Raw genomic sequence first — 14900 nt, 5'->3', positions numbered from 1 at the left:
AGCTTCGGCGATAATTGCAGCCTTTTCCTGCAGCGTCAAAAACTTGCGCTTCTTTACAGGAGGCGGCATGTTTCCGACAGTAAAAAAAACAAAAAACACTGTACACAGGCAAGTCGCGAGCGGCACAAGGCGGATGGCGAGATCGGCGAGATAGCGTGGTCGCGTGGTCGGCGCACTAGCGAAAAGAAAAAAAAAGGAGGTTCCTTGCTCTTCCCCGGTTGGCCGGCGGTGTCGTCACGTGGCGTGAAACGTCACATACATGCGTAGTGGCCAACAGACAGGCTAGCAAAAAGCAGCTTTCAGCGGGCAAAAAAAAAAATATGCTTTGCTATCATCATCATTACCGAACCAACCGAAAGTAAACAAAAATGGCTGCGCCGGTGCTTGTTGGCAGGTGAAATGAACGGGCTCGACTTGTCGGATGAGTGTGCTGCTGCAGTTTCGCCCATTCTATGTTCCCGACTGGCTGATGTGCTGAAAAAATGTTGCAGATCACTACCTCAAACATTCGTTAATGCGGGACTGCTTTTTAAAAACCCTTCGCTGTTGAGAGGGGACAAATGCATTGAACCCTATGGGAGTTCGCCGGGGGCGCCAGAATTTTTCGTTGTCGCGAGAATTTCGTTCTTGAGGGCCTTCGTTATAGAGGGGTTCAACTGTATATATATAGTGTAAAAGCTCGTTAATCCGGATCTCAAGGGACCAGAAAAAATGTCCGAGTTAACCGAATTTCCGAGTTAACGAGATCCGGATAAACGAGGTTTTACTGTATATATAAAAAATGAGAGCATCCGGGGAACGCTGCGTGTGCCGCTTAAGATAGAGCATAAAGCCAGGCCATCTGCCACTGCGGCACAGGTTCAACATGCTCGACGTACTGAAGTACAACGGTTATGAAGGCAGCGGGATCGTGAGTCTACTGATTCTGATATTGCAGGTAAACAGTGAAAGAATCTAGCACATAGAATCAGGAAACATGCCGTGCGTGCTCAAGAAACTGCTCGACACTGAGTGTCGTCATGAAATGAATACCAAAGTGAAGAGGAACAAACGGGCGGTAGGAACTCCAGGACAGTGGGCTGTGCGACTGCAAGCGATGGAAAGGTATAGCAGGAATAAGCAGAGCTATGCACCTACTTCGCATTTGATTAACTATGCAAATTGGTCAAAATTGTTTTTTTCCCGTGGTGCGCAATAAGTGTGGCAAATAATAAACTTCGCACCGCTGTATGCAATGGAGTGCAAATAGAAGCTTTTGCTCCAGCAAAGGGCTCTGCACATGGCTTTGCATCTGATGAACAGCAAAGTTCCACTATGGGACAGTGACCAGTTTATTAGGTCAATTTCAGAAATATATGCCAATGTGTTTAGGCTTAATGGGAAAGTTTATTAATATGGTGATACCATGTTATAGCACAATTTTAAGTATTTCTTTACCTTGTAGGGCACTGGAACAGGCATGTGAAGAAATAAATGTAGTTTCTTACGCTGATTCTAGAAGTACAGCCGAGTCCACTCATAACAATATTCAGGTGCCACAAAATTTCCATTGTTATAACCGATAATTGTTATAAACTGTTTGCACAAAAAAAAGCATAACTGCAGAGAGGGCTCACGGACGGCAAGTGACATGCGAGCTCCGCCGAGACATCGTTTTGGAGGCCCCGAAAGGGGTCTTGTAAAAAGTATGAGAAGGTTGCCGCAGCTGCCCCTCAGCTTGAGAAATCCCGAAGTAACGCTGGGGTGGAAAGAGAGAGAGAAAGATGAAACTTTTATTTAAAAGCAGAGGAGATTGGAGCACACAGGCCCCTGCGGTGAAATCGTCGCAAGCATCTCACCACGTACACCTCACTGGCTCGCACGAGAAAACCCCATGTCCGCTAACCTTGCTTGCCTCACGCGAAGCGTGTCGACATCCTTCTCCATGGCATCTAAATACACCACGTAGTGCAGCGGAAGGTCCCTCGCGAAAACAAAGCCCCAGAGGTACTGAATCAACTGCAGGGCCTCTTGTGAGAACAACGTTGAGGCAGCCTGCCTACCGCGTCATCGTCGCTATCATCGTCGTCACTGTTGTCGTCAGGCGCCTTGTCGAATGTGTCTGCGCCCACTGTCAAGCGAGGACTTTTCTTTGTAGAACTTCTCAAAGGAGCGGATGATCGTCGACACCGTCGGTTGAGATAGTGCGTACTCCTTCGCGATACTGCACTTGTCTTCTCCAAATCGATAGCCATGCGCTTTCTTTTCACTGGCAACGTTGTCCGATAATCAGCGGATGGATCAGCCATCTTACGTTTCGGCGGCGATTCAAACGAGACAAGAAACCGCGTGGCCAGGATTGACTTCGACGCAATCAACTTGCACAAACAACCAAATCCGTTTACAGAACTGCGCAAAATGAGGGGCGAGCAGGTGAGTGAGCAGATAGCGGATCAGCGCTGTCGGCACGCTGGCGAAGTCCATTTGTGTTTCGGAGGGTGGTGCAGCGCAGAGCTATGGGCGCAGTCCATTTGTGTTCCGAGGGGTGGAAGGGCAGCGGAAGAAAGGCGCGCGGGCTTACAATGTGGAGAAGGCCAGAAAACAGGTTCTATTGTATAAGCGCGCGGCGGGGTGGGTGCAGCAGCTGGAATTTCTTCCTTTTTTTTTCTTTTCAAGGATTTCGCATTCAACTACTTTTTGGCACGAGAACTCAGGAGCGAGACTTCATTGTTATAACCGATAATGTGGCAAGGGGGCATTGTAGTAAGCGGGTTATTTTACCATAGAAAACATACAAAAGTGGATGGTACAGCAGGTTTTCATTGTTGTAACCGATATATTGTTAAAACCGGTATCGTTATAAGTGGACTCGACTGTACATAGCTTTATGTCAAGCTTTTGCAATTTTGGGGGGATGGTACTGTCACATATTTTGTACAGACTGTCAAAGAAGGCTAGGTTGAGACGGCAGGGTCGTGACGGCAAGGCCAGCGATGCCTTGTATAGCGTTTTAATCCGATGACAAAACCCAGGCGCGTGCGGGAGCCGGCGCCGCGGGACGATGATGATGGTATGTACAAATGAAAGAGAAAGATCATGGCATTCACAAATTAAAGAACATCCATGGAAGGCTCACACAATCTGCCCGGGGGGTCGGAAGCGGCCAGCCTGGCCGCTCCTACCTAACCGATGCATCGTGGTGCACAAATGGTTTCAGACGAGACACATGAACAATTTCAGTTCCACTGTGGCACCGATCAGCTGGGGGATCGACAGGCGTCACTTTGTAGTTCACTGGGGAAGTTTGGCTTATGACCTCATAGGGACCTACGTAGCGGTGGTGGAATTTGTCACTAAGGCCAGGGGTGCGCAATGGTGTATAAAGCAGTACTTCGTCACCAGGACGAAAAGAGACCACTCGATGTGTAGAATCATAGCGAGTCTTGCGGTCTTCCTGGCACGCTGCTGTGTTGAGGCGGGCAAGATGACGGCATCTGGCCACACGAGATAAAAAATGGGTAGGTACTGATGTGGAGTAGTCGGGTGTAGAGAAGAAGGAAGCGTCGAGAATTGTAGTGGGATGATGGCCATGAACAAGTAAAAATGGAGAGTAACCGGTAGTTCGCTGTACTGCTGTATTATAGGCGAATGTGACGAATGGTAGAATAGTGTCCCAATTTCTATGATCTGGTGTGATGTACATGGATATCATGTCCAACAAGGTGCGTTGAAATCGCTCAGACCGTTAGTCTGAGGATGGTAGCTTGAGGTTGTCTTATGAGGGGTGGATGACGCGTGAAGAACTTTGGCAACGACTTTCGATAAGAAAGCTGTACCGCGGTCACTTAGGAGCACCCGAGGAGCGCCATGACGCAATACAATCGATCGCAAAAAGAAATTTGCTACTTCTTCAGCGGAACCAGTCGGTACAGGTGCTGTCTCAGCGTAGCGTGTGAGGTGGTCGACAGCTGTTATAATCCAATGGTTACCCCCATAGGAGAGAGGTAGGGGACCATATAAGTCGATGCCGACTACGTCGATTGGCGTGGTGGGACAAGGAAGAGGTTGTCGAAGGACAGCGGGCAAAAAAGTCAGCCGTTTGCGATGTTGGCACAGAAGGCAGGATGCGACGTATTTGGCAACGGTGGAAGATAAGCCAGGCCAAAAAAATCGTTTTCTCACGCGGTTGTACGTTTTGTCAAAACCAAGGTGACCTGCAATAGCATCATCGTGGAGAGCCGCCAGTATACGTGGGCGAAGCACACGCGGCACGACTGGAATCCAGCGAGTTCCATCAGGGCAATACAGGTAGCGGAGTAGGATGCCATCTTCGAGCTTAAAGTTGCGAAGCTGTCGGCGAAGCCTAGCATTGGGCGGGCCCGAAGCGCCGATAAGGCGGTCGATGATAGGACGGCAGTAGGCATCGGCTAATTGCTGCGAGCGGAGAGCGTGCTTGTTCTCAGAGTCGTCAAAACAAACGGTTGTGATATACGTCGGGCAAAGAGATGGTCGGCTCTGGTCAGAGGTGGAAATGAATTGGGAAGAAAAACAGCAAGTGGATTCCGAAAGGGGGCAGCGAGAGAGAGCGTCGGCGTCTTGGTGTCGGCGACCAGATTTATAAGTGACGTTGAAATGGTATTCTTGCAGGCATAGAATCCAGCGGCCAAGTCGGCCTGTCAAATTTTTGAGTGAAGACAACCAGCAAACAGCATGGTGGTCGGTCACAACTGTGAAGTGCCGACCGTATAGGTAAGGGCGAAATTTTTGGACAGCCCAGATGACAGCAAGACACTCTTGCTCGGTAATGGTGTAGTTTTTCTCAGCTGGAGTCAGAGTCCGACTGGCAAAGGCAATCACTTTCTCATGCGATGTTGCATCACGCTGCAGAAGTACAGCGCCAAGACCGTGACCACTGTCATCGGTGTGCAGGATATTTGGAGCGCTGTCACTGAAGTGGCCAAGAACAGGATCTGATGTGAGGGCGTGCTTTAGGTCATTAAAAGCAGTTTCGCACTGTTCAGTCCACACGAAAGGGCTGCGTGCTTTAAGCAGCTCATGAAGTGGTGCAGCAATAGTTGCAAAGGGCCTTATAAAACGTCGGAAATAGGACGCAAGGCCGAGGAAACTGCGCAAATCTGTAGTCCGTTGTGGACGAGCAAAGTTCAAGACCGCAATGATTTTTTCAGGATATGGGCGAATGCCGTCATGGCTGACCAGATGTCCCAATATTCTAATTTCCTTCTGTGCAAAGTGGCACTTCTTGGTGTTGAGCTGAAGGCCTGCCGAAGCGAGGCAGGTGAGGACTTCATTCAGGCGCGTGAGATGGTCATGAAAGGTTACCGAAAAGATAACAATGTCGTTCAAGTAACACAAACAGGTTCTCCATTTTAGGCCACGAAGTACAGTGTCGGTCATTCTTTCAAATGTCGCTGGTGCGTTACAATGTCCGAAAGGCATAACATTAAATTCGTAAAGGCCATCGGGTGTTTCGAAAGCGTTTTTTTTTTGTCGTCCTCGTGCATAGGTATTTGCCAATAACCTGAGAAGAGGTCCAAGGTCGAGAAATATTCGGAGCCTTGGAGGGAGTCAAGGGCGTCATCAATTCGCGGCATCGGTTATACCGTATTTACTCGAATCTAACGCGCCCTCGATTGTAACGCGCACCCGTTTTTCATGACCCCCACCCCCGAAAAAAAAAAAAAGCTCCGATTGTAACGCGCACCCGTTCTCCGCGAAAAAGAGTACCGCGCACCTAACGCTTTCATACAGCAATACAACTTTGTCTCGTTTGGAAAAGCAAAGATTTAATCTCGGTGCACTAAAAAACACACACACAAAAGGAAACGGCTTATCTTGCCAAGATTGTCACTATGCCGGCACAAGGTTCACTCGTCGTCGCTGTCAGACAACTCCTTGTCACTGCTGACGGACCAAAGCATCTCATCCTCGGTGCCGTCCATGGCATTCGATATGCCACATTTTTTAAAGGCCTTGATGACCATGGCAGACGGTATCGTGCACCACGCATCTTTCGCCCATCCAGTGAACTCTTGCAGCGAGGCACGCTTCATTCTGTTGCTGGGAGTGAATTCATGGCAGCCACTCACAAGCCATTCGGTGTACAGCGCCCGAATCCTATCTTTCACTGGCTTGTTCAAGCAAACATCGAGCGGCTGGAGCTGCGATGTCATGCCACCTGGTATCACGACAAGGTCGGTGTTGCACGCAGCGAGCTTGTCCTTGATGCGTTGGTCGAGATGGCACTTGAAAGCGTCGAGCACAAGCATCGCACGCAGGCCCAAACTGCCGCCGGGTCTCTTGCGCCAGACGTTATCGATCCAGTCGGCGACCAAGTCCGTTGTCATCCAACCTTTTTCATTGGCGCGCACAATCACGCCACTCGGAAACACGATTCCTTTCGGGAGCGTCTTGCGCCTGAATATGAGATACGGGGGCAGCTTGTGTCCATCCGCGGTGCAACAAAGCATTGCGGTGACGCGTTTTTTCGTGGCCGGAAGACAACACGCGCACTTGCTTTGCCCCCTTCTTTTCAACGGTTGTGGTGGCAGGCATGTCAAAGTACAGCGGTGTCTGATCGGCATTTCCAATCTGGCCGAGGTGGTAGCCGTACTTGCGGCGCAAACTTAGAACGAACCGCTGAAAACTGTGCAGCTTTTCTTCGTACTCTTCAGGCAACTTCTGGCATATCCCTGTCCGCCTTCGAAGAGAAAAGCCTTTTCTCTTCATAAAATTAGACAGCCAGCAAGTCGCTCCGCGTTAGCCCTGTTTGTAGGGCTAGCTGCATCGCCCGGACTTTGAGCAGGTCCGTCGTCACTGGCCGCTGCGCTGCTCGCTGCTCTAGAACATATTCTGCGAGCCGCTCTTCTATTTCGGTGAACCGGCCCTGCTTCGGTCCACTGAAACCTTTTCGTGTAGCCTTGCTGCCGAAAATCTTTTCCTTCTGCTTGCGCCAGTCCCGCACGCATGTTTCCATAACTCCGAATGCGCGTGATGCGGCCCGATTTCCGTTCGTCTCTGCACACACGATGACTTTCCGTTTAAATGCGGCATCATGATGAACTCGACGAATCTTCGGCACGTCCATACTGGTCGGTCAATCGCAGAAAACGGGTAGGCTAACCAAAGCACATGTACCAGAGCACACGAAGGACGCTACTGCAGCTAGGCATAGACAGCTAGACCAGCTAGTAGGCTCGAAGTGCATACCAGGCGGCCATTTTGAAATGCCGATGGCGATATGATATCGGAGATTTAGGGTCATACTCGATTCTAGCGCGCACCCAATTTTTGGACACGATATATCGGAAAAAAGGTGCGCGTTAGATTCGAGTAAATACGGTACATCTTTGCGGGTAATTTTGTTGAGTGCATGGTAATCAACACAAAAGCGTACCGAGCCGTCCTTTTTTTCAACTAGCACTACTGGGGATGACCATGGGCTTGTTGAGGGACTAATTATATTGCAATGGAGCATGTCATTTACATTTTCTTCAATTATTTTTCGTTCAGAGAGGGAAACTCGATAAGGCCGTCGGCGAACGATAGAGTTACCTTCAGTAATGATGCGATGGTGCGCAACACTAGCCCGTCCCAGTGGTGTGGAAGTGGCACCAAAAATGGTGCTATGAGTACGTCCCCATCAGTGATGTGGTCAGAAACAACAGTAAGCAGTTTTTCGCACTGAGGAGGCAAAACAGGCTCACAAGACTTTCTCTTGAAGAGCAGAGCTACACACTGATGCCAATTACATTGCTGTAGCTGCATTCTAGAAAAAGTTACAGTTGTTTGAAACTTCAAATGCATTCAAACTACATGCACACCAAACTAAGTGTGCACCAAATGCTCTGAAGGAAACATTGTACCTCTCTAATATCTTACCAGTGTTGGAATACGTGTGTGTGGCTTAGGACCCCTTCACAAAAACCCTTGAAGATAAGTTAGAGCGTGTTCAGAAAAGGGCTGCAAGATTCATCACGGCTATCTACGACTACAGAATTAGAGGTTCTGAAATCAGGGAAAGTCTAGGTTGGAAACTGCTCTCTGTACGCAGGAAAATCTTCCAATTAAAACTTTTGAACAACATTAACAATAGTGACACAGGAATTGATAGGAACACATATTTAAAACAACCTCATTATCAGTCTAAGAGATGGGAAAATTCCAAAAAAATCAGGCATATCAAAGCCGCATAAATGCATTTTCATTTTTTCTGCGCTAAATTTCAGATTGGAATGAAGGAACAAAACAAAGCTATTTGTAAGAGGTCTGCGTTGCATGAACATTTTGAAAACATATGAAACTCTAGAAAGGGGGAGGTTGTATTTGCAAAGCTTAAACTTCAAACTTGCATAACTTTGGCTGGAAGTAAGGCAGGTCCATAAAAGTAGTTTTATTGTATTCCTTAGACATTCAGGAACAGATCCTTGCAGTTTTAGCAATTTTACTACAGTAGATATTTCTGAAATCGTCCTGCAAACTTCAATCACCAAGGTTATTGTAACTACTAAACACATTTATGTAGAAAGAAACTAACACCATATTTGAAATCAGCACAAAAAGTTACATATACAATGCTGATTTCAAATTAATAGCAATAATAAGAAAATTTTGTTCAAGACCCAGGTCCCCCCTTAAGAGCACCTGCAAGCAGCATGCCAAAAGCATCGACCAGGAGCTGCCATCTTCCTCCTCACCATCAAGTAACTCATGTTGCATGTCGTCAATTCTCAAGCTGCTATACAGAACATCCAACTCTGTATTCCTGTAACCCCAATTATGTAGCCTAAGCTGTAATTAAACCTCAGTTATCCCCATGCAAAAGAAGTTGTTAGTTCATTCAACCAACCACTATGAGACAAAGCACTAAAAGGAATGGCCATTTACAGTCGTTACGTCACCCATTCAATGAACATACAACTTTTTTTCATATACAGCCTCCGACACCATCACTGTGTCAACCGGAGCAATGTCTGTAGCCATAAATTGAGTTTAGGTTAGCAGTTTTAAAAGACAGTTCTATATGCTATTTGCTAATTTATTTCCTAAGTCGGAAAAAGGGAGCCCCAAGGAATATAGTGTAATAACTCGAAATGCTCAGAAAAAAAAAGAACAGACTTTCCATTCAAATTAGATGCAAGACTGCTTCTTGTGAGTTGCAGGAAAAAAAGAGGCCACAGCTCCTCTTCTTTTACGATGGCAGTCATGTAATTCTCCTGTTTTGTGACCCACACAGCTTAGAATCCTCTGGCCATTTCCTTGATTGCCACCAATGTCCTGGTAGAGGTCACAATGGGTCTACATGAGTGGCATCTGTATCTTTTCCTACCGTCTTGATATCATGCTCAGTTGAATGCCTCTCTGCTTTATTCACTTTTAATTAATTCTGGCCTTCATCTGGACATGATGCATGCTCACTTACCTTGAAAGAGTAGGTCTAAGCAAAGTCCTTCCATGTAGCCTCTGTTGCTGTTGGAAATTGTCCAACTTCTCCAGTACCAATCCAGGTGGCAGGGCCTTTTCAGCATACAATATGATTTCCTGAAAAAGGCAAGAAGGTTGAAATATAATTAACAAAGTATGCAAGTGAGCCAGACAAACTATGCTGCAGAAGAGACAGAAAGCAACTGCTAATGTACAAATGCAGATTAACTGTTTTAAACATTCAGAGCAGCCAAATACTTTAGCCTTTTGCCATTCTCTTCCCAACAGTGTGAAAACAACAGCTGTTATCATTCCTGTGGTGCCATTTCAGAGGCTAGAATGAGCAGTTTGCTCATTGCAAAGTCGTAAGCCAAGTGGTCGAGGATAGTTCATGTTCACAAGCTTGCTCTTCTAGCACAGCTCCGATTTCGGCAAAATGTGCCTACTTCACATCATTGGAGGTTAATTTACACATTTACATTGACTTGACGTTGAGGTTTGCAGTTCTTTAAAGTATAGTTAGTATAGTAAGGGGGTAAAGTTTCTAAAATTCTGGGACAAAATAGCAAATGGAGAAAGCTAGAGATTCTGCATTTTTTTTTTTTTGTAAGGCGAAAGCCTTTCTAGGCTCATTGAAATCCCGTGCATAGGATCTGTACGCTGATGCGTTATTTGCAAATAATGAATGTATGAGAAGGAAAATTAGCTATCAATCATAACAGATGTATGAGGAGGAAAAGTAGATGTCAATCATCCTGATGATGTCATGTGAAAAATAAAAATTCTGTCTCCCCCGGAAATCGAACCACCACCCCTTGTATCCCCAGCCGAGCGTTTTGAAAAACTGCACCACACCTGGGATCGTGAAATGCACATCATAATTCTCCTTGTCTAACATGAGGATGATAGTAGTGATGACAATGATGCTGGAATTAGTGATAATGATTGTGCATTTTGTTTATAATGGCAATGAGAGCAAGAGTGGTGCACCGTGCGCAGCAGCAATGATCCTGCTTTCGCATTTCTGCAGTTTAGATTCCACAGTGCTCTCAGAATTTTTTTCTTAATCGAGCGTGGTTTGACAACCTCAATCACGATATCTTGTCTTGCTTGCACAAAGAATCATAAAACAAGGTTTATTGTCCACAAAAATCAACATCTTGCATCGCATGAGGGCAGCTCCAGAACAGCCCAATTTCAAGACAGCTGTGATCAGCCTATGCCCAAAAGCAAACCCACTAAAAAAACAGAACAAAATGCAAAATATCCATTTAATAGCAAACATAGAAAAAACAACAAAAAAGGCAACGGGGCAAATGCCGAAAGCAGATAAGAAAGCAAGTTGTAAGCAAATTACAGGTGAGCATGTCTTTGGCAACATGCTTTCTCGGGGCAGGCAATGCTGGGCATATCAGGTTATATACCTCGCGCACGTTTCAGCAGCTTTAAAGGGGTCGTGAAACGTTTTCCGGAAATTTTGCACGGCTTAGTTAAATGGAATCCTTGTCCTGCATCATATAATATACCTCGATTCGTTTCATCGCCCGCGTTGATTTAATAGCGACAAAAACAGAATTTCGGTTTCCTAGCGCGCGTCCTCCTCAACTCAACAGATACGTCATAACGCTAAGCCAATGAGAAGCTCCCGTTGCCGGAGCCTGCTGAGCCAAAGTTGACCGAGCTCGGTGTATTTTAGAGGTTTTAATTGTGCCCTACTCTACGCTCACACAGGGTTTTTTAATATGGCCGACGCCTAGGTTCCTCCGTGGGTTCCAGCGTCGCTGTGCTGCTATAGTGAACTAGAATATAGTCGCTACTGTTAAAACATGGTTACATCGTGGGCTTTGAGCCTTACGCCGACGCAACTTTTCGGGTGCCAGGTCGGCGAAGATGGACCCTGCGAGCGACCGGTACAGTAACACTTGTGTCGAGAGGCCGCGGTAACCGCGGCACAACTCCGGCTTGCAGAAGCCCCGACCGTCAGCCTCCCGATCCCAGCCGTTTCGGAACTACGCATTGGTATGTATGTCCGAGTCTTGCAACCTAGCCTACGTTTGACCGTTGCGAGAGTTCGCAATCGCTAACCGAAGCTTTCGAACAGGTGCAGCTGCGGGCGGTGCGTGCCGATGCCGACTGCTCTTGAGAGCATCCCGGCGGCGACTACGTAGTTGAAGCAGCCGTCTGGGTGTTACAGATCATCCGCATTTACTCCAAATGCTTCTTGATCGTGGACTGCTAGTCGAGAACACAAGGTAAGAACCTTGAGCGAAAGGCGACATAACTTGAACAAGCGGCACCTGTTTTTAATTTTCTCGAGCAAGAAATGCTGTAATGAAATCTATTGCGGAAGGCAGTGTTAATAAAATAAAGCTTCCCCTTTAACGTTACTTACCTGCGATCATCTACACTGTCTACAGTGTTGATATTGCACCACGTTAGTGCGAACACATCGCTGGTTTTCATATTTTTCTTGTTTTTGTAGAAGCGCATGAGCATGACGTTTTACCATGCAAATTACTGGTTTGCTTAATTCCATGCACGAGTAAATGAGAAAACACGCATCATCTGATAGTGTGAACTTGCTAAATGGAAAGGGCATGCACATTGATGTGAAGTAACGAGGGGGGGGGGGGGGGGGACGCTGTCCGGACACATTTGCTTGTTTTATTAGCCAGGTATGACCTTCAGCAAGTGCAGCACTTCAAAACATAAATACATAAGGAATGCCACAAGAAATGCAGTAAATAAGTACAAAAGCAATCTCATTTCGGAGGACTCTGTGCTAAGTGAAATTGCATGCAGTGAAGTAGCCTGTCTCCTGCGGAAGCCGTGGGAAAATGCACTAAAAAACGACACAGAAAAGAAAAACACACAGAGCAGGACTGGCTTCTGCAGACGATCACTAACTAGCCCGACAACTCTTGTTATAGCCTGTCCCCACTTGCTGCCAGAACAATCACCATACCAGCACTTTAGTTTTACAGTTTTATTTGCTAGTTTTTTTTTTACCCACTTGCATTAGGTGAGTGTTGTATAGTGTGCAAATATAATTAAAAAAATTGACTTCACTGATACTATCATCAACACCTGCACACAGTAAACCTCTCCAAAATGCTTTGACACTGACATTTTACATGTGCTGAAATGTAACAACCAAAAAAAAAAACAAAAAAAAAAGAAAGACGTTCTCCCAAAGGCCAGTACACCGAAACTTCCACAGTTTGAGTAAGTGTTGGAAATTTTACAGTTAGCAAATGAAGTTATAGAGTAGTTTTGCGGCACTTGCAGAAAGTTTGGCACGTGCCGTGTTGTGGGAAAACAACGGAGAGCTGTTGACAGAAGTGCACTTGTAGTTTATGGCTCCTTCGAATAGAATGACTCCATGCACAGAGCTGCTTAATGCATAAGTCGCATACTTAACATCTTCGTGCTATGCGGATGATATCAGCGTGGACATTGACATCGGCCACAACACTAGTATAGAGGGTGTAAGACGACTACCAGGTTTTGTCAGTCAAAAGCTGCATTGCCTTCAGGCATTATTTTGCTGCAGTAGCAAATTGTGATTGCACTGGAGTTCTAATATTGGGTGGGTCTCATTCTCTCTCAGTCACCTGCAGCAGAATTCAAAGTTTGCCATACTTCCAGGGAGAATAAATTGACAGTGAAAGTTACACTGTACAGCTTCTGTTAGACGGGAATTAATTGTACAGATGCATGAATAACTTTCAAATTTGTAAAAGACCTAAATCATATTTTCATTTTGCTATGCTGAAAAGTGAATATTGCTTTTTCTCTTGTCAACAGGAGGCACCACTACATCTGCTACAGCCAGCTTGCGCACTGGCTTTGGGGATGCCTCGGCAGACATCACAGTAAAGTCCTCCCTATTTTTAATGCAAGCCAAATAAGGGAAAGGTTTCCATCTGACAGTTACGCTGGTTTCCAGTTTGTGCAAGGTTTGTTGAGTCATCACCTTATTCATTCTGAAACAAGCCGGAAAATTGAGAAGAGAGAATTGCAGGACAGCTGGACTAATAACTGGAATTTTACTAAAGGATAGAGGCAAAAGAAGACTTGCACAGAGATGCACATGTAAAAAAGGCCCCAAAAGACTGTTGACCGATTTCTTAGCCACACACACGTCCTTAGCCTTTGCAGTATAGTGTGCCTTTGGACTTGGATCTGTGGCTTCCCTTTTGTAACGAGTGGTTCTTGACCATAAGGAATTTGCTTTTTTTAGATTTTGATTTTTTAGACCCTTTCTGCTTTCCACGCTTTCACTGCTTTGGGGGTTTTTCGTGCACGTGCATTTCTGTGCGAATCTTCTTTTGCCTCTTTCCTTCAGTAACATTTCAGTTGTTAGTCAAACTTTGTCTTGTGCTCCTCTCACGTGTTTCGTCTTCTGGCTGGTTTTAAGATGAATCAGTACCAACTCATCCAGTTGTTAGTCTTGTTGATATCACTAGCCTGACTGCACCCACTGCTGGGCAAATGCTTCTCCCATATCCATCCGAATAACCCGATCCTGTGCCAGGTGCATGATTCTCGCAAACTTCCTAATTTCATCTGCTTGCCCGAGTTTCTGCCGCCCCCTGCTAAACTTGCCTTCCCTTGGAATCTAAAAGACATATATAGGCTCACTTAGAATGAATTTTGTGTACTCACTCCCTTCCTTTACCTTTGACGGTTAGAATTTTTCTTCTTTTGGAACTGACCGCAGATACATCAGCTGCATCCATATGATCCCCGCAGACTTCCTAATCTCATCTGTCTGCCCGAATTTCTGCCGCCCCCTGCTACGCTTGCCTTCCCCTGGAATCTACAAGACATATATAGGCTCACTTAGAATGAATTTTGTGTGTTCACTCCCCACCTATACCTTTGATGGGTGGAATTTTTTTTAGCTCTGACCGCAAATGCATCATAATTTTGCAGTTGTGTATATACCTGCTTGTATAGATGTCTCTCCCATATCTATCCAAATAACCCGATCCTCTGTCAGCTGCATCCATCTGATCCCCGCAAACTTTTTATCTGCCTGCCTGAGTTTCTGCTGCCCCCTGCTATACTTGCCTTCCCTTGGAATCTACAAGACATATATAGGCTCACTTAGAATGAATTTTGTGTACTCAATCTCTAACTATACCTTTGTCGGATGCAATTTTTTTTTTTATTTAGCACTGACCTCAACACATCATGATTGTGAAGCTGTATATACACATTTGTATATTTAGGAGAGAGGAAGACAGCAAAGAAGCGTGAATAAAAGATATCTTGCTCTAGGTCAACTTCCTTCTAGCCTAAAAATTTTTGTATGCATTGATGAACCTGCGGCCAACCAATAAATTATTTTGAAAGCAACATGTCTCTAACACTCATTTGGTAACATTAGATAATGCCCAAATGTACTACAAAGTGGTGGTCCTTGTGGCACTGACAAACCTAGATTTTCTAGTTGCCGTGTTCACCTTTACACG

At 45.8% G+C, this 14900-nt stretch overlaps 1 protein-coding gene and 1 long non-coding RNA gene across 3 annotated transcripts in view; one reads left to right on the top strand and one right to left on the bottom strand.

Annotated features, from left to right (window-relative positions):
• LOC146172159 (uncharacterized) overlaps positions 1–14900 on the bottom strand; it is a 107887-nt gene that overhangs the window by 45667 nt on the left and 47320 nt on the right. For both annotated transcript variants that reach the window (XM_084585837.1, XM_084585836.1), the window contains exon 6: positions 9419–9537. In XM_084585837.1, the coding sequence (XP_084441963.1) occupies positions 9419–9537 (119 nt within the window). The remainder of the gene's footprint in view (positions 1–9418; positions 9538–14900) is intronic.
• LOC146172161 (uncharacterized) lies at positions 11051–14784 on the top strand. Its single transcript, XR_014702472.1, has 3 exons — positions 11051–11439; positions 11522–11672; positions 13228–14784. It is a non-coding gene; the product is annotated as an uncharacterized LOC146172161 (long non-coding RNA).

Source organism: Amblyomma maculatum, unplaced genomic scaffold, assembly GCF_055883805.1.
Source record: "Amblyomma maculatum isolate TAMU_Amacu unplaced genomic scaffold, ASM5588380v1 scaffold_13, whole genome shotgun sequence".
Taxonomy (NCBI): domain Eukaryota; kingdom Metazoa; phylum Arthropoda; class Arachnida; order Ixodida; family Ixodidae; genus Amblyomma; species Amblyomma maculatum.
This window is presented reverse-complemented; position numbering and strand designations above follow the sequence as displayed.